The 23,248-nt window shown below is 44.1% G+C and overlaps 1 protein-coding gene across 1 annotated transcript in view; it reads left to right on the forward strand.

Annotated features, from left to right (window-relative positions):
* Positions 1–7,214: 7,214 nt before the first annotated feature.
* Positions 7,215–23,248, forward strand: part of foxo3b (forkhead box O3b) — a 95,548-nt gene continuing 79,514 nt past the window's right edge. The window contains exon 1 of the mRNA XM_070885649.1: positions 7,215–8,108. Coding sequence (XP_070741750.1) covers positions 7,515–8,108 — 594 coding nt within the window. The 5' untranslated portion in view covers positions 7,215–7,514. The remainder of the gene's footprint in view (positions 8,109–23,248) is intronic.

Here is a 23,248-nt window from a genome sequence, read left to right on the forward strand (position 1 = left end):
ATTCGGAACTTCTACAGGGCAAGTGAGCCCCAGGTGGGCAGAGGAAACGTTTCAAGGACACCTTCAAAGCCTCCTTGATAAAGTGCAACATCCCCACTGGCATCTGGAAATCCCCGGCCCAAGACCGCCCTAAGTGGAGGAAGAGCACCTCAAGTCTCGTCGCCGAGTGCATGCAGAAAACAAGCGCAGGCAGCGGAAGAAGCGTGCGGCAAACCAGATACCCCACCCACCCTTTCCTTCAACAACTGTCTATCCCACCTGTGACAAAGACTGTAATTCCCGTATTGGACTGTGCAATCACCTGAGAACTCACTTTTAGAGTGGAAGCAAGTCTCAATTTTGAGGGACTGACTATGGTGATGATGGTTGTCAATGGGAAGCAGATAAAATTGCTAGCTCTAGAAAACAGTACATCCATGACTTTCTTGATGGATCTGTGCATAGCTGTTTGTTTAATATTACAGATGTTGTCTGTGGTAGCCTGGAATGACCAGTATGATATAGTGGTTCAGGGCAATTGTAATCTTAACAGCCATTAGTGGAACTTGCCGATGGTGGAAGGGAGCTTGCACCATGTATCATACTTAGTTACAGCTTTGGAAAGCTGCTCCGTCAAATGCAGATAGCAGAAACACTTCTGACTGTATATTCTGATGTGGAAGTACGAGCATGTGGGTGCCATATTTTTCAGTCAGTCAGGCATAATTCAGTCAGGCAGAGTCAACATAGATTTATGAACGGGAAGTCATGTTTGACAAATTTGCTGGAATTCTTTGAGGATCTAACGAACAGGGTGGATAATGGGGAACCAGTGGGTGTATTTGGACTTCCAGAAGACATTTGACCAGGTGCCACATAAAAGGTTACTGCACAAGATAAAAGTTCACAGGGTTGGAGGTAATATATTAGCATTGATATTGGCTAACTAACAGAAAACAGAGAGTCGGTAAAAATGGTTCATTCTCGGGTTGGCAATCAGTGACTAGTGGGATGCCGCAGGGATCAGTGCCGGGACCCCAACTATTTACAATCTATATTAACGATTTGGAAGAAAGGGACTGAATGGAATCTTGGCCTTTATTGCAAGGGGGATGGAGTATAAAAGCAGGGAAGTCTTGCTACAGTTATACAGGGTATTGGTGATGCCACACCTGGAGTAGTGCGTACAGTTTTGGTTTCCATAGTTAAGAAAGGATATACTTGCTTTGGAGGCAGTTCAGAGAAGGTTCTTTAGGTTGATTCCGGAGTTGAGGGAGTTGACTTATGAGGAAAGGTTGAGTAGGTTGGGCACAAAAACCATGCCAAAAATTGCTGGTCACGGAAATGTGGGAAGGGAGGACCTTGAGACAATCACTATCACAAGGGTGGTAGTGCTGGACAGGCTAATGGGACTCAAGGTAGACAAGTCCCCCGGTTCAGAGACCATGGTCCAGAACTTAAAGAAGGGTAACTTTCAAGGTATGAGGCGTGAATTGGCTAGGATAGATTGGCGAATGATACTTAAGGGGTTGACTGTGGATGGGCAATGGCAGACATTTAGAGACCGCATGGATGAACTACAACAATTGTACATCCCCGTCTGGCGTAAAAATAAAAAAGGGAAGGTGGCTCAACCGTGGCTATCAAGGGAAATCAGGGATAGTATTAAAGCCAAGGAAGTGGCATACAAATTGGCCAGAAATAGCAGCGGACGCAGGGACTGGGAGAAATTTAGAAATCAGCAGAGGAGGACAAAGGGTTTGATTAGGGCAGGGAAAATGGAGTACGAGAGGAAGCTTGCAGGTAACATTAAGATGGACTGCAAAAGTTTCTATAGATATGTAAAGAGAAAAAGGTTAGTAAAGACAAACGTAGGTCCCCTGCAGTCCGAATCAGGGGAAGTCATAACGGGGAACAATAAAATGGCAGACCAATTGAACAAGTACTTTGGTTCGGTATTCACTAAGGAGGACACAAACAACATTCCGGATATAAAAGGGGTCAGAGAGTCTAGTAAGAAGGAGGAACTGAGGGAAATCCTTATTAGTCAGGAAATTGTGTTGGGGAAGTTGATGGGATTGAAGGCCGATAATTCCCCGGGGACTGATGGACTGCATCCCAGAGTACTTAAGGAGGTGGCCTTGGAATAGCGGATGCGTTGACAGTCGTTTTCCAACATTCCATAGACTCTGGATCAGTTCCTATGGAGTGGAGGGTAGCCAATGTAACCCCACTTTTTAAAAAAGGAGGGAGAGATAACAGGGAATTATAGACCGGTCAGCCTGACATCGGTAGTGGGTAAAATGATGGAATCAATTATTAAGGATGTCATAGCAGCGCATTTGGAAAAAGGTGACATGATAGGTCCAAGTCAGCATGGATTTGTGAAAGGGAAATCATGCTTGACAAATCTTCTGGAATTTTTTGAGGATGTTTCCAGTAGAATGGACAAGGGAGAACCAGTTGATGTGGTATATTTGGACTTTCAGAAGGCTTTCAACAAGGTCCCACACAAGAGATTAATGTGCAAAGTTAAAGCACATGGGATTGGGGGTAGTGTGCTGACGTGGATTGAGAACTGGTTGGCAGACAGGAAGCAAAGAGTAGGAGTAAATGGGTACTTTTCCGAATGGCAGGCAGTGACTAGTGGGGTACCGCAAGGTTCTGTGCTGGGGCCCCAGCTGTTTACATTGTACATTAATGATTTAGACAAGGGGATTAAATGTAGTATCTCCAAATTTGCGGATGACACTAAGTTGGGTGGCAGTGTGAGCTGCAAGGAGGATGCTATGAGGCTGCAGAGTGACTTGGATAGGTTAGGTGAGTGGGCAAATGCATGGCAGATGAAGTATAATGTGGATAAATGTGAGGTTATCCACTTTGGTGGTAAAAACAGAGAGACAGACTATTATCTGAATGGTGACACATTAGGAAAAGGGGAGGTGCAATGAGACCTGGGTGTCATGGTACATCAGTCATTGAAGATTGACATGCAGGTACAGCAGGCGGTTAAGAAAGCAAATGGCATGTTGGCCTTCATAGCGAAGGGATTTGAGTACGGGGCAGGGATGTGTTACTACAGTTGTACAGGGCCTTGGTGAGGCCACACCTGGAGTATTGTGTACAGTTTTGGTCTCCTAACTTGAGGAAGGACATCCTTGCTATTGAGGAAGTGCAGCGAAGGTTTACCAGACTAATTCCCGGGATGGCGGGACTGACATATCAAGAAAGACTGGATCAACTGGGCTTGTGTTCACTCGAGTTCAGAAGAATGAGAGGGGATCTCATAGAAACGTTTAAAATTCTGACGGGTTTAGACAGGTTAGATGCAGGAAGAATGTTCCCAATGTTGGGGAAGTCCAGAACCAGGGGTCACAGTCTAAGGATAAGGGGTAAGCCATTTAGGACCAAGATGAGGAGAAACTTCTTCACCCAGAGAGTGGTGAACCTGTGGAATTCTCTACCACAGATTCACCCAGAGAGTGGTGAACCTGTGGAATTCTCTACCACAGAAAGTTGTTGAGGCCAATTCACTAACTATATTCAAAAAGGAGTTAGATGTAGTACTTACTACTAGTGGGATCAAGGGGTATGGCGAGAAAGCAGGAATGGGGTACTGAAGTTGCATGTTCAGCTTGAACTCATTGAATGGCGGTGCAGGCTCGAAGGGCCGAATGGCCTACTCCTGCACCTATTTTCTATGTTTCTATGTTTCTATGAAATGCATCCCAGGGTATTAAAAGAGATGGCGGAAGTTATAGCAGATGCATTCGTTATAATCTATCAAAATTCTCTGGACTCTGGGGAGGTACCATCGGATTGGAAAGCAGCTAATGTTACGCCTCTGTTTAAAAAGGGGGCAGACAAAAGGCAGGTAACTATAGTTTAACATCTGTAGTGGGGAAAATGCTTGAAGCTATCATTAAGGAAGAAATAGCGGGACATCTAGATAGGAATAGTGCAATCAAGCAGACACAACATGGATTCATGAAGGGGAAATCATGGTTAACTAATTTACTGGAATTCTTTGAGGATATAACGAGCATGGTGGATAGAGGTGTACCGATGGATGTGGTGTATTTAGATTTCCAAAAGGCATTCGATAAGGTGCCACACAAAAGGTAACTGCAGAAGATAAAGATACGCGGACTCAGAGGAAATGTATTAGCATGGATAGAGAATTGGCTAACTTACAGAAAGCAGAGAGTCGGAATAAATGGGTCCTTTTCAGGTTGGCAATCGGTGGTTAGTGGTGTGCCACAGGAATCTCAACGCTGCGAGCGTGAGGAGGTCAGACACAGGCAGCGGAAGGAGCGCGTGGTAAATCAGTGCCACCCCCCTTCCCCCGACGAATATCTGTCCCACCTGTAACAGGGTCTGTGGCTCTCGTGTTGGACTGTTCAGCCACCAAAGAACTCACTTCAGGAGTGGCAGCAAGTCTTCCTCGATACTGAGGGACTGCCTATGATGATGATGATACATTCTTACCATCATGCCATTCTTACATTGCATCTTCTTTTCTTCCAAAAAGCAGAATGAATGGCATTCCCAATGGGAAAGCCACTGTGCCCTGTCTGAAATGGGGGAGGAGGAAAGACAGAGGACAAAGATATTAGCAGTAGGAAAAAAACACACAATTATTGAGAAATAGGCTTTTAAATGCACCTGCAATCTGGGCCCTTTAAATTCTCTTTAACTTTCTCCACAGCATCTAACAACCCTGAATGCCCATTTTACATGTGTATGGAACTGAATCAGAGTAAACTAGAAAAACAGAAAATAGAACATATGATATCATTACGGCTTAATTTGCATGGCGATTAATACTGACACCCCTATAAATGGGTGTTGAGGATTGTCAAGCACATTGGAGGGGGATTTTCCACCAGAAATTATGTTGGAAGGTGGGAGAAGCACTAAAATAGGTGGCGATCTGGCATAATGAATCTCTGGCCTAATTATTGCTGTTGCACACCCAATAAGTGCCACAAAATTGAGTAGAAACCAGCAGAAAATCTAGACATCCCACTCTCTGTGGTGAAGAGTATGATAGCATGACCTTGATTGGAAACATAAAGTAACCAGGCATGAAATTTGATGTGTAAGCCTACATCCCACCACTCCGGTACCTACACATTAGGACTCAAATATGCTGCTACACCACTGACAACTTTATATTTTTAAGTTTTTAACATTTTTAAAATCATTTTCTGGTCCATTAGACATACTCTCATTTATTAGCTAGTTCCTGGGCGCTTATTCACAGTATAAAATTCAGACAAATTGTGAGCCAAATTTTGATTGGCAAGGCACACTTTACCATGATGCATTTTATTTCTGAGTTGAATTGGATGCACGAAAAATCGTTATAAAATAGGGAGCCATTTTATCCATTCTCTTCCAGGAGGAAGACGTGATGGATTCAGATATAATCCTGTCTGCGATTTAGCTATCCTCTTAGTTTCAGGAAGAACTACGTTTTGAAATGTGTTTGTTGTATCTAGTGCAGCTTGACATTAAAATCGCCTTGATTCGAATTAACTTTGTTCCTCCTTTGTTTGCAGTGTGAGGCTTCTCGAGAGACATTGCAATGTAGGTCAAATTACATAGCAACGCATGTGCAGTGCACAATCTATTCAAATGTTATCATGCGTTTCTTTTACACAGTCACCCGAATGGATCTCAACGGATTGTAGATTTAACTGTAAATAGTTCTTTGCCGTGGCTCAGTTTAGATTAAATCCCCCGCTTAAAAGTTGAGACAAGATGTTGATGATTAAAATGTTCAAGTGAAATACAAACGAGCACATGGTGTACATAATGTTCTTTATGAGGATTAAAACAGATGGTTGAGTATGTGGGTTGCTGTGCTCACCAGGGGAAATGCAGCTATTATGGGGGAGGGGCGGAATCAAGCCTCCCCAGTACCACAATGTAGATAGTTAAATTTATAAGATTCCCTTCCTTCAAAATTCTGTCAATTTCCTTCAGGTTTATAAATGTGTTGTAAAATTTAAAAATCATATTTTTGCTCTCATATTTGTCACAAAGCCACGCTGGTTTCCTCGTTTCACGTTTCTGTTTCAAATGAGACAGATTTTATTCAGAACATAACGTCACCCCTTCTCAAAAAAAACACGGCTGACAACACCGCACACGTGCTGTGATGACACACTGAAAATAATGCAGCATGGCTGCAGCATGCCTCGACTGACAACACCAGAAAAGCAGTAACCAAAAAGACAACTCAGACCCGTCCTTGTATTTAGATGAACGCCACGCACACACATTAAAAAACAGAAGAAAACCACGGATAAATGCAATAAACCGCAATAATCCCTCCCCATTCCTTTTCCACGTGCACAGGCTGCCTTTGCTGGGATTTAATGATTAAAGATACTGTCCGTGTTTTTATTGTTATTGTGCATCCCCCTCCCCCAACCTCAGAATGGGGAAGAGTGGCCAACAATCCCGCCAATCAGCGCCAGCTGTTAGCTTGAGTGGCATTCGGACCGGGCCAATAGGAGTCGAAAGGAGCCGGAGTCACGCGCTCTTGCAAAAAGAATGACGCAATGTGTTTTAACTCGCCAACCTAACCTGGTGGTCGAGCGGCCTCCGTGACGCCGACGACTGGCGGCTCCTCATTCGGCCAATCAGTCGACTGTCCGCCTCACTCACCCACCCGTCGAGTAAAGGACGTGCCGACGCGAGGCTCGATTGATCCAATGAGCGCGACACGGAGGTTGGGCGAGTCTGATCGTAAAGCTGGGTTACGCTCTGGCGTCTCTAAACTTTGTTTCGTTGTTGGGAGGAGGGGAGAGCGAATATGAGTGTGTGTCTCTCTCCTGCCAGTTCTCTTGTCGGAGTGGGAGGAGAAGGGAAGCGAAAGGAACATCAACAGCGAATGTGGGACTTGGCGCGAGCCAGCTGGGAATGTTCGATTTAGGCAGCGAGTAACGGCCAGCCGTTCTAGATCTTCCCGATTCTCGGAGTGACGGCTCGCGGCCAACTGCCGGCGCGCGAGGGAGAGAAGCAAAGTGGGTGGTGGGGGGGGAAAGAGAGCGCGAGCGCCTTTAAACCGACCAGCAGCAGCGTTAACTCTCCGACCCGTGCATTGTTTAACCCCGTCCCCTTTCCTCACAGTAATCGGGGGGTCGCTCTAAAGGACTGGGCGGTGGGAGAGGGGGCCCAGGGGAGGGTGGGGATTAGGGGTTTTAAAGGGGGGGGGGGGGGGAAGGTGACACATCGACCCACAGAAGCCAGCGAGTTGGAGTCGGTGTCAAGATGGTAGCCTTATGAGCAAAGCGGCAGTCATTTACCTTGCTGTCGCCTGCTGAGCAGTTTGAGACCGGAGTTTTAAAGCCGCGTGCTCTCTCTCGATGGATCCCAGTCACCGTGCGGCTTTCGTTGTTTCTCCGAGTGAATTCTGAGCGCCGAAAGCTGAGTGGAGCACGACGGTCGGGAGTCCCGTACCTGCTGCACCCCCACCCCTGGATTCCCCCTCACCCACCGCTCTCGGTCCTGCAGGCTGAATCATGGCCGAAGGGGCTGCCCCGACAGCCGCCCCGCTGGAGATCGACATCGACCCCGACTTCGAGCCGCAGAGCCGGCCCCGCTCCTGCACCTGGCCCTTACCCCGGCCCGACTTCCCCGCCGCCTCCTCGGGCAAGAACGACTCGAGCGAGGCTTCCGATATGATCCCCGAAGAAGAAGCCGAGGAGGCAGCAGAGGACGACGAGCTCGGCGGCTCCGAGTCCGGACTGCTACTGCTGGGCTCGGCCGGCGGCGGAGAGTTGGAGCCGAAAGTAGCAGAAGGTGGTGGTGGGGGAGACGGGTTGTTGAAGCAGCCGGCGGCGGGTGGCACGAGAGGTTCCCGCTCCCCGTCCTCCTCCTCTCATTCCCCCGGCGCTTTCGGCTTGGCAGCGGCCGCCGGTGCGGGGCCCCAGCAGCGGAAAGCCTCGTCCCGCAGGAACGCCTGGGGCAACATGTCGTACGCGGATCTGATCACGAAAGCCATCGAGAGCTCGCCGGACAAGCGGCTGACGCTGTCGCAGATCTACGACTGGATGGTCCGCACTGTGCCCTACTTCAAGGATAAAGGAGACAGCAACAGCTCGGCCGGCTGGAAGGTACAGCAACCGCCTCTCATTATCGCTCACTCGCTCTCACTTTTAGCACTTTAATGACCCACTTTGTATTTCGCAGTCGAGTTACTGATTTTTAAAACAATTATAAAGCAATGGATCCAGTGAGTAAACTGTCCACAATTTGACTATTTTGTGACCGATGGATTCTGGAAATGTCTAAGTGGGTTTTCAACCTAGTTCAACTTGTTCCGGAACACTTACAATTCTATCGTATTTCTTTCATTAGCTTATTTTAAAAAAAAATCTATTTTGCACTAAATATTTCTTTCAGCATTCTATACATCAGCCAGTACAGACTATTTAGTTACAAAGAACTTTCATTTATACATAGCTTCTTTCACGACCTCGGGACGTCCCAAAGTACTTTACAGCCAATGAAGTACTTTTGGAAGTGTAGTCACTGATTGATTTAATGTAGGGCGCAGCAAGGTCTCACAAACAGCAATATGATAACGACCAGATAATCTGTTTGTGATTTTGATTGAGGGATAAATATTCACCGGGACAATCCCCCTGCACTTCTTTGAAATAGTGCCTTGAGCTGTGGTGTTTTTCCTCTCCGAGCGGGCAGATTGGTTCTCAGTTTAACGGCTCATCCGAGAGACAGCACCTCCAGTGGTGCAGCTCTCCATCAGCACTTCACTGGATTATGTGCTCAGGTTCCTGGAGTGGGACTTGAACCCATAACCTTCTGACTCCGAGGCGAGAGTTATACCACTGTCTTGTGTGCCGCTGCACCAAGCATTTTGATAAATAGAGATGTGAACATTGGTCTTGAAGCACCAGGCAGAATCCATTGATGGGTGTTCGAACATCCTGCTAACTCGCCCTAATTCTGTGTATATCAGTATGCCTTGCATTGAAAACATGCCCAGACAAATACAACTTCACTCCGCCAGAGCAAATGGGATGCAAGTGCAGCTTTAATTTATTTTATTCTATTGTGAACTTAAAACACTGCTTGGGAGCAGGGAAAAACTGTAGTATTTTGTCTGATACTTATACCACTGTTTTTACTAGTGCGTCACTAAATCTATTTATATACTGTTCACTGGAAAAAGTGCATTTAAAAATCTTGTTTTATAGGTGGTTGCAGTCTGGTATCATGATTCCCAAGGGTGATATTAGCAAGTTAAATAAAGGAATCAGTACAATTGTACTCCTAACTTGTCATCACGTTGAGGATGAGTGGCGCGGAGACTGTCAGAGGGAAAAGTTTGAGGCAAGAGGGGGGGGGGGGGAAAGTAACTAAATGTTCCCCGCATCAACAAATGGAGGTTGCGAGTGCAAAGTTTGATTGAGGTAGTTGGGTATCTTGTGGGAGCCTTGGGATTGGGAATGTGACAAGTAATTAAAATCTGATAGCTTATTCCCTATTAAATTAGTGATTTGAAATGCAGCCTAGGATATGCCATTGCATGTTTCTACAAAGATATTGATACTTGTCCTAAAGGCTAATTATTGTCTGTAAAGATCATAATTGAGACAGCAATTGATGATTGGCACATCTACCAGTTAAGGGTACTGCAAGCTTTAAAAAAATATATATATTCCATGGCATTTGAATAAGGTAGAGTTAATTTGGGTATAGTTTTTTTTAATATCCTGTTTAAAGACTGGGCAATGGGAAGCACTGCAAGCTGTGTTTAGGTTTATGTATTTAAGTTTTCTGATGTGTGAATATTAAAAAGCAACACTTTACAAAAAGAAATTGGTTTCTTTCTAAAATAGCTTAATTTTACATGGTTCATGACTTTTATAAATAAGACTTAAAAAAAAATGTTTTCAGCTCTTGCTAGTCTCCTTGATAACCTTGTGTGCTGAACTAGCACCAGTATTAACTAATATCTGGAATGTCACGCATTTTAGTTATTATAGGTTTTGTAAACCAAGATGTTATAATATCTAATGTACAACTTGTAACAACAGGGACTTAATGTGTATATATATTGTACTCTGTGCAGTTTTTCACAATTTCCTTTCAAAGTCGCAGGCCTTCGAATTACTTGATTCCCTGGTATTCTTCAGTTATAAGTAATCCTGACATTGAAAAAAGCCTGCCTTATTTTAAAAATGGATGTAGTGCATGACTGCTCAACCTTTTAGCATATTTGTGTGTTCAGTACAAGAATTTTTACAGTTGTCATAATTTTGTAGATTGCTTAATAGGAATGCTGCTTTCTGGCAGTTCATGGAATCATAGAAATTTGCAGCACAGAAGGAGGCCATTTTGGCCCATCGTGTCTGCGCTGGCCGACAAAGAACTATCCAGCTCAATCCCACTTTCGTGCTCTTGGTCCGTAGCCCTGTAGGTTATGCCACTTCAAGTGCACATCCAAAATACTTTTAAAAATGTGGTGAGGGTTCCTGTCTCTACCACACTTTCAGGCAATGTGTTCCAGACCCCTACTACCCTCTGGGTGAAGAATATCCCCTCAAAACCACCTACCAATTACTTTAAATCTATGTCCCCTGGTTGCTGACCCTTCTAAGGGAAATAGGTCCTTCCTATCCACGCTAGCTAGGCCCCTCATAATTTTATATACTTCAATAAGGTCTCGCCAGTTGTCCTGTTCCAAAGAAAACAAATCCAGCCTATCCAATCTTTCTTCATAGCTCAAATTCTCCAGTCCAGGCAACATTCTCGTAAATCTCCTCTGTACCCTCTCTAGTGCAATCATGTCTTTCCTGTAACATGATGACTAGAACTGCATGCAGTATTCTAGCTGTGGCCTAACTAGTTTTGTACAGTTCAAGCATAACCTCCCTGCTCTTGTATTCTATGCCTTGGCTAATAAAGGCATATGCTGCCTTTACCACCTTATCTACCTGGCCTGCCACCTTCAGGAATCTGTGGACATGCACTCCAAGGTCCCTTTGTTCCTCTGCACTTCTCCGTGTCCTATCATTTAATGTGTATGCCCTTGCATTGTTAGCCCTCCCCAAATGCATTACCTCACACTTCTCTGGATTGAATTCCATTTGCCACTGTTCTGCCCACCTGACCAGTTTATTGATATCGTCCTGCAGTCTACAGCTTTCTTCTTCATTATCAACAACACAGCTGATTTTAATATCATCTGCAAACTTCTTAATCAGACCCCCTACATTCAAGTCTTAATCATTGATGTATATCTCAAAAAGCAAGGGACCTAGTACTGAACCCCACTGGAACAGCCTTCCAGTCACAAAAACACCTATCAACCATTACCCTTTGCTTCCTGCATCTGAGCCAATTTTGGATCCAACTTGTCACTTTGCTCTGGATCCCATGGGCTTTTTCTTTAATGACCAGTCTGCCATGTGGGACCTTATCAAAAGCCTTGCTAAAATCCATATACACTGCATCAAATGCACTACCCTCATCGACCCTCCTTGTTACTGCCTCTCAAAATTCAATCAAATCAGACCTTCCCTTAACAAATCCATGCTGGCTCTCCTTGATTAATCTGTGTCTTTCTAAATGAATTTTTTTCCAATAATTTTCCCACCACCAAGGTTAGGCTGATTGGCCTGTAATTGCAGGCCAATCACTTTCTCCCTTTTTTAAACAAAGGTACAACATTAGCAGCCCTCCGGCACCTCGCCTGTAACCAGAGCGCATTGGAAAATGATGGTCCAAGCCTCTGCTATTTCCTCTTGCCTCAACAGCCTGGGATACGGTTCATCCGGGCCTGGGGATTTATCCACTTTCAAGCTGCTAAGCCCCTTAATACTTCCTCACTCACTGTTTATTTCATCTAATAGTTAGTTTTACTGTTGACAGTGTGTAGATTTTTTGAACTGTGGAAGCAGACTAAACTTGGTTCTGATAAGCTATTATCAATAATGTGAAGAATATTGGGCGTGCAACCACTTGCATTAAATAGTGCCTATTAAGATAGAGAAACGTTTCAAAGGCATAAGGAAAATCAGCACCGAGTCAGATGGGGTGAACAAAAGCTTGGTCAGAAGTGGGTTTCAGAGAGGATATTGAAGGAGGTAAAGGGGTGTAAGGGTTTAGTGAGGGACTTGGGCACCTGAAAGTCATTTGTGTGTGTGTGTGGGGGAGTTGGGGGAGGAGTTGGCAGTAGAAATGGATACGAGGCCAGTCCAATGTATAGAGTAAGTGTGTCGTGCTGGAGGTGTTTAGAGATGGGGAAACTGTGCAGGATCAAGATTAAATTGTTTACATTTTGAGGCAGAGTATGACTGGAAGCCAGTGAAGGACGGTGTCCTGGGTGAGCATGTCTTAATGCGGATAGAATGTAAGCAGAAGAGTTTTGGATTAGTTTATGGAGGGTGACTGACTGACTAAGAAGTATTCTACTAGTGACTCAACACAAAATCTAAGTGCCCTTCAGAAGCAGATTTTCATGGAGAGATTGGGGAGAGATTCTGAAGAAAAATTTGGGGGTTGAGTGGAAGAGACCTAGACACTGGGAAACGGAGATACTGCAAGGAGATGATGGCAGTTTAGAAAGTCAAGGGGGGGGGGAAATAACACCTGAGAGGGAATAGTTTAAAATGGGCACTAGGAAGCACGCTTTGTGATCTGAGCTTTTGTGGGAATGGGCAGATGGTAGGTCTCATGGATGAGTTGAGTTTGAAAAAGCAAGAGCGTTGTGGGGTTTAGGGCTAGGGTGGCGATGGGACAGGGGAGTTTTGCTTGGTGGTTAGAGGCAGTAAGAACCTGAGCTAGTAACAGATGGTCACACCTAGAGACAAACAAATCCTTCCCTTCACGTCATTAGAGGTGGGGAAGGTTTAGGGGAGAAGGGTTTAAGGAGGCAGTTGATAGAGAAAAGGGGACGCAGATTATCTTTGCCCTCCAGAATAATCCTGGAGTAGTGGGCTGATTTGACACGGGTGACGTGGCTTGGTGGAGCTTGATGTGGACAAGTCAGATCTGGCGATAAATGGCTAAACTAGTTGTCGGCCAGGTTTCTCAAGTTTGTTCCCGATGACTTGAGGGATCAAAGGTGCAGGCTGTACCGGAAGTATGGCCAAGATGGGCACAGTAAAAGTTTTATTGGGAACAATCTCATCAAAGGCAGAGTTGAGCGAGTGTTTAAGTAAATAGCTGTGATGGGTATTGTGGCAAATGGAGCAAGCTGGTATTGAGTTCAAATGTGTGATTGTAAGAGAGTTGAGGGGGTGTTTGTTTTCAGTGTGCAAAAGGAAGGAACTTTGGTGGAATTGTGTGGTGAGGGATGCGACCAAATAGGCAGAAATGACTTTGCTTGGTACTTGAGCCACAGGAAATGGAAAACTTGATGGGATGGTTGAGAATATGGGGAGGAAAGGTTTAGATAAAACAGGAGGTTGGTCAATTTGGAGGAGATGGGTCAATGGGAGCTGAAATGGAGATTGCTGAGGCATGCAATATAAGAGCAGGGAGGTTATGCTGGAACTGTACAAAACACTAGTTAGGCCACAGCTTGAGGAAAGATTGGATGGGCTGGGGTTGTTTTCTTTAGAGCAGAGGAGGCTGAGATCTAATTGAGGTCTATAAAATTGCGGGGCCTGGATAGAGTGAATAGGAACGACTTATTTCTCTCTTACCGAGAGGCCAATAACCGTCTTCTCCCTTAGGCCAAGGAGCTCCTCCCGGAATCACAGTGCGGATTTCGTCCCCTACGGGGCACAACGGACATGATCTTTGCAGCGCGACAGCTGCAGGAAAAATGCAGGGAGCAGCGCCAGCCCTTATACATGGCCTTCTTCGATCTTACAAAAACCTTTGACACTGTCAACGGTGAGGGTCCATGGAGCATCCTCCTCCATTTCGAATGCCCTCAAAAGTTTGTCAACATCCTTCGCCTGCTCCACGACGACATGCAGGTCGGGATCCTTACCAACAGATCCATCAACGTCTGGCCCGGGGTCAAACAGGGCTGCGTCATCGCTCCAACCCTCTTCTCAATCTTCCTCGCTGCCATGCTCCACCTCAGTCAACAAGCTCCCCGCTGGAGTGGCACTAAACTACAGAACCAGTGGGAAGCTGTTTAACCTACGCCACCTCCAGGCCAGGTCTAAGATTACCCCACCGGTTATGCGGACGACTCCTGCATCTGCACACACTCTGAGGCTGAACTCCAGGATATAGTTGATGTATTCACTGAGGTTTATGAAAGCATAGGCCTTACGCTTAACCATCCGTAAGACAAAGGTCCTCCACTAGTCTGTTCTCGCCGCACAGCACTGCCCCACCCCCCCACAAGTCATCAAGATTCACGACGTGGCCCTGGACAACGTGGATCATTTCCCATACCTCGGGAGCCTCTTGTCAACAAAAGCAGACATTGCTGCAGAGATTCAACGCAGCCTGAGGAAAAGAATGTTTGAAGACCAGGCCCTCAAATCTACTATCGAGCTTATGGTCGACAGGCCTATCATAATACCCGCCTTCCTGTATGGATCAGAGGCATGGACCATGTACAGAAGAAACCAAGCCGCTGGAGATATAATCACCAGTGATGTCTCCGCAAGATCCTCCAAATCCTCTGGGAGGACAGGTGCACCAACATTAGTGTCCTCGTCCAGGCTAACATTCCCAGCATTGAAGCACTGACCACACTTGATCAGCTTCGCTGGGCAGGCCACATGGTTTGCATGCCAGACACGAGACTCCCTAAGCAAATGCTCTATGCGGAGCTCCTTCACGGCGAACAAGTCAAAGGTGGGCAGCGGAAACCCTTAAAGCCTCCCTGGTAAAGTGCGACATCACCACTGACACCTGGGAGTCCCTGGCTGAAGACCGCCCTAGGTGAAGAAAGTGCATCCGGGAGGGCGTTGAGCTCTTCAAATCTCAACACACACAGCATGAAGAAGTCAAGCACAGGCAGTGGAAGGAGCGTGCAGCGAACCAGTCCCACCCAACCCTTCCCTTGGTGGATGTCTGTCCCACCTGTGACAGAGTCTGTGGCTCTCGTATTGGATTGTTTAGCCACCAAAGAACTCACTTAGGAGTGGAAGCAAGTCTTCAATTCCGAGGGATTACCTATGATGGATTTAAAGTAATTGACAGAAGGATTAGATGGGAGTTGAGGACTTTTCTTAGCTGAGATGGTGGGGGTCTGGATCTCGCTGCCTGAAAGGGTGGTAGAGGCAGAAATCCTTATTGCATTTCAAAAGTACTTGGATATGCACTACAAGGCTATGGTCGAAAAGCTGGAAAGTGGGATTAGGCTAGATAGCTCTTAATGGCCTTCTGTGCTGTAAATTTCTATGATTCTATGTTTAAAATTGCCTATGATGGTGCCTTCAGCTGTCCAGCCCCTTTGCTCTTGATTTTCCTCCCTAAACTCTGTCGCATGGATCTAAGATCCCATGGCACTGTTTGCAGAAGAGCAGGGACGTTCTCTCGGTGTTGTGGCTAATATTTGTCCCTTAACCAACATCACTAAAACAGATTATCTTTTCACTTATCTCATCGTTTTTTGTGGGACCTTGCCATGCATAAATTGGTTGCTGTATTTCCCTATATTACAACAGTGACTATACTTCAAGTACTTCATTGGCTATAAAGCATGTTAGGTTGTGAAAGGCGCTACATAAATAAAAGTTTGTTCATTGTTCTTTAACCCTCTCCACTACCACCTCCTTCACTTAAGACTCCCTTATAACCCACCTCTTTGCCCAAGCTTTTAATCACTCCTAATTTCCCTTCCTTTGACTTGGCGTCAATTTGTGTCAGATTATACTTCTATGAAGTGCCTTGGGACTTTTTTCTACATTAAAGACGCAAAAGAAACTTGTTGCATGAATAGTTTGATGCAGAAGCTGAGGGGGAATATCTAGTGACCCAGTTGATGTAAGGAATAAATACAATATTCAGGCATCCAGTGATGAGTAAAATCATAGGTGTGTATTCCCAAGGGCTGCTGTTCATATTTGTGAAATACAGTTATCCAATGCAGTGTACTGTTTCAATGCCGTTCTTGATGTAGAGGGGCTATAAACACTTAATGAAAAAGCATCTCATCAGAAGCCATGTATTTGCACTGTAAAATTAAGGTTGACTGTGGGTAAAAGCTCTGTGGTGATATCATCCAAAAACACAGCTTCAGTTTTCACATGTATGTTGATGACAACCAGCTTTATCGCACCACCACTTCTCTTGACCCCTCCATGGTCTAAATTGTCAGACTGCTTGTCTGACATCCAGTACTAGATGAGCAAAAATTTTCTCCCAATTAAATATTGGGAAGACCAAAGTCATTGTCTACCTTACGTAAACTTGAGGTGATCCAAAACTCGGCAGCCCGTGTCCTAACTTGCACCAATTCCCATTCACTCATCACCTTTGTGCTAGCTGACCTACTTTGGCTTCCGGTTAAGCAACACTTTAATTTCAAAATTCTCATCGTTGTTTACAAAGCCCTCCATGGCTGTGCCCCTCTCTCTCTAATCTCCTTCAGCCTCACAACTCATGTCCCCCTCCACCCCAGATATCTGCGCTCCTCAAATTCTCTTGAGCATCCCTGATTATAATCGCTCAACCATCAATGGCCGTACCTTCAGCTGCATAGACCTGAAGCTCTGGAACTCTATCCATCTCTCTACCTCTGTTTCCTCCTTTTTAAGACACTCCTTAAAACCTACCTCTTTGACCAAGCTTTTGGTCATCTGCCGTAATTTCTTCATGTGTGGTTCGTTGTCAAATTCTTGTCTTATGACACTCCTGTGAAGTGTCTTGGGATGTTTTACTTCATTAAAGGCACAATATAGATGCAAGTTGTTAGTTTTGCTGGTTGTGGCTTGCTCCAGGACTTGTGTGATCTTAACTTTAGTGTGGGTTGGATAAGGGACTGTGATGAGCACAATATTTAGTAATTGATGTGGCTTCAGTCAGAGTAGATTATGTAATTAGTATTTTTACAAACCTGTTTAAGGGCGCAATTCCTATTCTACTCATGTAGGCTATCGTATTTGAAGAATACAATCGGCAAACATCTTGCCAAGTGGATCTTGATTGTAGCAGTGGACCATTGTGGGATTCAGCCTGGAAATACAACCAATTGAAATCGCAGCTACATCCTCTTGAAACCTCTCAAACTCAGTAAATAGAAGAAATGTACAGTACTATGCAAATGCCTGAATTGACCAGTGCCATGGAAGAGTTTGTTGAGGGTCAGCAGTTTCTTGGCTGAAGGAAAATGTGGAATATTGAAATGTATTTGTATATGGAGAAACATCATGGGTATTCTAGAAGGAGCATACTGCCCTGAACTAGCAACTCTAAAATGAATTAGATTCTACCTATCGATGCAGTTGGCTCAGCCTGCTAACTTGTTCACGCTAGGGTAGGCTATGAGGGCCACTGTGTTATAAATCTAAAATCCATGTTGGGTACAGTAAGGAAATGCACCCAGGCAAATAATGTGACTCCAAGAATATCTTTCAAATGGGATTGAAACAGGGGTAGAATTTGTTCCATCCTTGCTGTCAACACTACAGCTCCTAAGTGGTTTCTGCTTTGCATCAAAGCTAAAGGTGCACTATATATCCAGAGTGCCCAGTCTGATTCTTCGGGTAAGCAGTGAGACCCCATCTCCCCCTCGAGTGTAACCTTATTAAAAAATGCTTGGTGGTTTGTTGGACCTCCTAAGCGCTTAAATGGGTACTTTTCAGAATGACAGGCAGTGATTAGTGGGGTACCACAAGGTTCAATGCTGGGGTCCCAGCTGTTTACGTTGTACATTAATGATTTAGACGAGGGGATTAAATGTAGTATCTCCAAATTTGCGGGTGGCAGTGTGAGCTGCGAGGAGGATGCTATGAGGCTGCAGAGTGACATGGATATGAAGTATAATGTGGATAAATGTGAGGTTATCCACTTTGGTGGTAAAAACAGAGACACAGACTATTATCTGAATGGTGACAGATTAGGAAAAGTGGAGATGCAATGAGACCTGGGTGCCATGGTACATCAGTCATTGAAGGTTGGCATGCAGGTACAGCAGGCGGTTAAGACAACAAATGGCATGTTGGCCTTCATAGCGAGGGGATTTGAGTACAGGGGAAGGGAGGTGTTACTACAGTTGTACAGGACCTTGGTGAGGCCACACCTGGAGTATTGTATACAGTTTTGGTCTCCTAACTTGAGGAAGGACATTCTTGCTATTGAGGGAGTGCAGCGAAGGTTCACCAGACTGATTCCCAGGATGGTGGGACTGATATATCGTGAAAGACTGGATCAACTGGGCTTGTATTCACCTGGAGTTCAGAAGAATGAGCGGGGATCTCATAGAAATGTTTAAAATTCTGATGGGTTTAGATAGGTTCGACAGGTTTAGGCAGGAAGAATGTTCCCAATGTTGAAGTCCAGAACCAGGGGTCACAGTCTAAGGATAAGGGGTAAGACATTTAGAACCGAGAAGAGGAGAAACTTCTTCACCCAGAGCGTGGTGAACCTGTGGAATTCTCTACCACAGAAAGTTGTTGAGGCCAATTCACTAAATATATTCAAAAAGGAGTTACTACTAGGGGATCAAGGGGTATGGCGAGAAAGCAAGAAATGGGGTACTGAAGTTGCATGTTCAGTCATGAACTCATTGAATGGTGGTGCAGGCTCGAAGGGCTGAATGGCCTACTCCTGCACCTATTTTCTATGTTTCTATATTAATGTTTAAATGAACTCAAAGTAGATTTGAGTGCAAATGCTGCTACTTGTGTTCTTGCTGTGAAATTTTAACTTCTGGAAGAGGGAACACTCCACTGTGCATGTCAGTTAAATGGCAAGTTATTTTTTTAAACAAGAACATGTTCCTCCATACAAAAAGGGGAAATGGATGCAAGAACACTAAGACAGAATCTCAACATATCACAATGATATAAGGACACTTCACAACATGAAATGGCTTCAGCGCAAGCCTCTGTTAAAACTAGCCTTGACTGTGAAACTAACACATTAGAGTTGGAGATGAAAGCCAAATGCTTCTAAACTTAATGCTATGTTTATAAGGAGATTGGTAACTGGAATATGGCTCAACATATAGCTTGCAGTATGGTTCCAGCTAAACTATAATTTATTTCCACTGCCTAAGTGGAACTCCAGTTCTTCAGCTTAGGAGGGAGCTTTTGGGCAGGTGAACATATGGTAGGTAAAATGTGGTGTTTCTAAATTCATCTGTTTTCTATATCCTATTGAAAGGATATTTAAAATTAAATAAAATGGATATAACTGTAAAATGGCATATGATGCTTGTAATTCATTAAATAAAAATGTGTTCAGATTATCGTTTGGTGTGTCCGAAACTTTATGAAGTCCTGATCTACTCCAGAACTTGAGCACATAATTTACGTTTACACTCCAGTGCAGTTGCATTGTAGGTGGTGCCATCTTTTAAATGAGATGATAAACTTTCTATGTTTCATTAATATACACCTAAAACATAGGTCCCATGGTATTGAAAGAAGAGCCTAGTGTCTAAGGAAATGAAATAAAGGATTGTATCAAATTGAAAACAATGGCATACAAAATGGCCAAGATTAGTGGGAGGCCAGAGGATTGGGAAACTTTTTTTTAAAAACCAGCAAAGAACAACTAAAAAAAAAAATAAGATTATGAAAGTAAACTAGCAAGAAATATAAAAACACTAAGAGTTTCTATAGGTATACAAAAAGGAAGAGAGTGGCTAAAGTACATGTTGGTCGCCCCCCCCCCCCCCCCCCCCCCCCCAGGATGAGACTGGGGAATTAATAATGGGGAACAGGGACAGACATGGCAGAGACCTTGAACAAATATTTTGTATCTGTCTTCAAGGTAGAAGACAATAATGGATAATCAATGGGCTACAGGGAGGGAGGAACTTAAAACAATCACTCATTAAAGAAGTACTCAGTAAAATAATGGGATTAAAGGCAGACAAGTCCCCTGGACCTGATGGCTTGCACCCTCGGGTGTTAAAAGAAGTGGCTGCAGCGATAGTGGATGCATTGGTTGTAATCTACCAAAATTCCCAGGATTCTGGGGAGGTCCCAGCGGATTGGAAAACCGCAAATGTAATGCCCCTATTTTTTTTTTAAAAGGAGGCAGATAGAAAGCAGGAAACTATAGACCAGTTAGCCTAACATCGGTCGTTGGGAAAATGTTGGAGTCCATTATTAAGGAAGCAGTAGCAGGACATTTGGAAATGTATAATTTAGTCAAGCAGAGTCAGCATGGTTTTATGAAGGGGAAATCATGTTTGACAAATTTGCTGGAGTTCTTTGAGGAGGTAAGGAGCAGGGTGGATAAGGGAGAACCAGTGGCTGTGGTGTATTTGGATTAACAGAAGGCATTCAATAAGGTGCCACATAAAAGGTTACTGCACAAGATAAAAGTTCATGGGGGTAATATAGTTGCATGGATAGAGGATTGGCTAACTAACAAAGAGTTGGGATAAATGGGTAATTTTTCCGGTTGGCAAACAGTAACTAGTGGGGTGTCACAGGGATCAGTAATGGGGCCTCAACTATTTACAATCTATATTAATGATTTGGATGAAGGGACCAAGTATAATGTAGCCAAGTTTGCTGATACAAAGATTGGTGGGAAAGCAAGTTGTGAGGAGGACACAAAATATGCAAATGGATATAGACAGGCTGTGAGTGGGCAAAAATTTGGCAGATGGTGTATCATGTGGGAAAGTGAGGTTATTCACATTGGCAGAAAAAAATAAAAAAGCAAATTATTATTTAAATGGAGAAAAATTACAAAATGCTGCAGTACAGCGGGTCCTTAGGCATGAAACACAAAACGTTGGTATGGTGGTGCAGCAAGTAATCATGAAGGCAAATGGAATGTTGGCCTTTATGAAGAGAGATTGAGTCGGTTGGGATTATCTTCGTTGAAGTTCAGAAGGATGAGAGGGGATCTTATCGAAACATAAGATGATGAGAGGGCTCGGCAGGGTAGATGCAGAGAGGATGTTTCCACTCGTGGGGGAATCTAGAACTAGGAGCATAGTTTTAGAATAAAGTGGCAGTGTTGTTGTACACAGCACTATTTGGCTGAGGGCTGCAAAATTGGGCTCATACCCAGGGTTCCCTCCTATTATTTCTCACCACTTCAGTGATATCCCCAATCCTTTACACACAGGCCTCCAGCTGCATCTCAAACTCTCCATAATTTTGAACGGGTTTACCGTACTTGTATTAAAATAGCAAAAGTGCTATAAATGCTTAAGAACTTTAAAGTGGTTCGTGGGTTATTCTAGGCTTTTTCTTGAGTGGTTGTGGAAGTTCACAAGACTTTCCCTAGCACTAAGGTAGCATGCCTGTTACGCATTTTAAAAGACAAATGTCTCCGCTCTTCATGCACCACCCTTCTACATGCCAACACATCTTGGGTCGTTATCTCCCTCTTTCTTCCCCCACCCCGCACCGCACTCTGCTCCCACGACCCTCTTCACAGTGATTCCACACCGCAGCTTGCCATGCCCCCAGCCATTTCCATGGTCATACCCCTTTCTAAAGCCCAGTACTCCTATTATTTTGCTTCTAAACCCCACTACCCAGCTTCTATTGCTCCAGGACTGTCATTCCTCCAGCCACTGCTCTCAACTTCATGGTCCCCCTCCCAATTCAATTTGGAACATCTTCCTGTAGATCCTAGACTTCAATGGAGTACATAGGTAATCAAATGCCATGCCTGCTGATGTACAATCTAAGTCATAATTTTCATAATAGAAATAATTTAAGTGTGAAAATCCCAGAGAGCTGTAGATGTTCAGTTATTGAGTATATTCAAGACAGAGACCAATAGATTTTTGGATACTAAGAGAATCAAGGGATTATGGGCATTGTGTGGGAAGGTGGTGTTGAGTTAAAGATCAGCCATATATCAGTGGTTCTGTTAAAAGGCTTTTGATAGTTGTGAATTTTGTCAACTTCACTTGATAAATTTTAACATTTGCAGCACAGAAGATGATAAAATGGGTAACGGACATGCTTCACGAATAGTACTGAAATAGTTAAGGATGAAGTTAAGAGACCTATGAGTCTTGGTCGGCTTGACACTAAACATATCCAAATTAGGACATTGGTTCAAACTAGTAGAAGTGTAAAGTTAGGACTGATATGGGGAAGTTTCAGTGATTACTGCAGGGGAATAAACTTTCAGAAAGTGGTGGTGAAAATTTTGGACTTATCTGATTAAATGAACTAATGAGCCAAATGCCCCTCCTCGTCCATCATTACCTTGTATAATTAAACTGAAAATATTTACACTTGGTCAATAATTTTTGAGATCTGGTTTAATCACATGGCTAGATCTGGCTGTTTGTGCATTGAGGTGGTTGTTACAGGTTCCAGTGACTGAAAAGCTAACTTGACCAGAAAGAATATAGAGGTCTTGTAGATTATGAAAGGGTTTGATAAGGTAGACATAGAGAAAATGTTGCCACTTGCACCAAGACCAGAACCAGGGGCCATAAATCTAAGATAGTCACCAATAAATCCAATGGTAAATTGGAAGAAACTTTTTTTTAGTGGTTAGAATGTGAAACTTGCTACCACAAGGAGTAGATGATGCGAATAGCATAGATGCATTCAAGGCAAAGCTAGATAAGCACACGAGGGTGAAAGAAATAGGATATGTTGACTGGGTTAGATGAAGAGGGGTAGAAGGAGGCTAATGTGCAGCATAAACACTGACCTGGACCAGTTGGGCTGAATAGTCTGTTTCTGCACTGTAAATACTTTTTTTAACACTTTAATTGTCTCTTTATAATATATATCCCAATGTGCTGGATAATATGTATCCTAGCTAGCAATAATAGATCTTCATTTATGAACTATAACAGGTATTCATGAAAAATGACTGGGTTATGATCGGCCACGCAGATGGCGATAACCAGCCTTATTAATGACTGATTCCGTTTGTAACAACTGAAAAGACTAGCGAATGTCTTTTGGAGCACAAGAAACCTATTTGAAGTGTTTCATTGTGATACCACTTAACTAAGAAGAAAAGCCTAAAGTTTTTCTAAGTATTGGTATTTTATGTTCAGTATTTTGCTTTGTGACCAATCTGTGTAGGATACTGTGCAATTCTGCATTTTTGTACAATCTAAGTATCGTTTTCCTTCCCTCCCTTGCCGCACCCCCCCCCCCCCCCCCCCCCCCCCCCAATGCCTTCTCAACCCACAATATTT

Source organism: Pristiophorus japonicus, chromosome 7 (genome assembly GCF_044704955.1).
Source record: "Pristiophorus japonicus isolate sPriJap1 chromosome 7, sPriJap1.hap1, whole genome shotgun sequence".
In the NCBI taxonomy this organism is placed as follows: Eukaryota; Metazoa; Chordata; class Chondrichthyes; family Pristiophoridae; genus Pristiophorus; species Pristiophorus japonicus.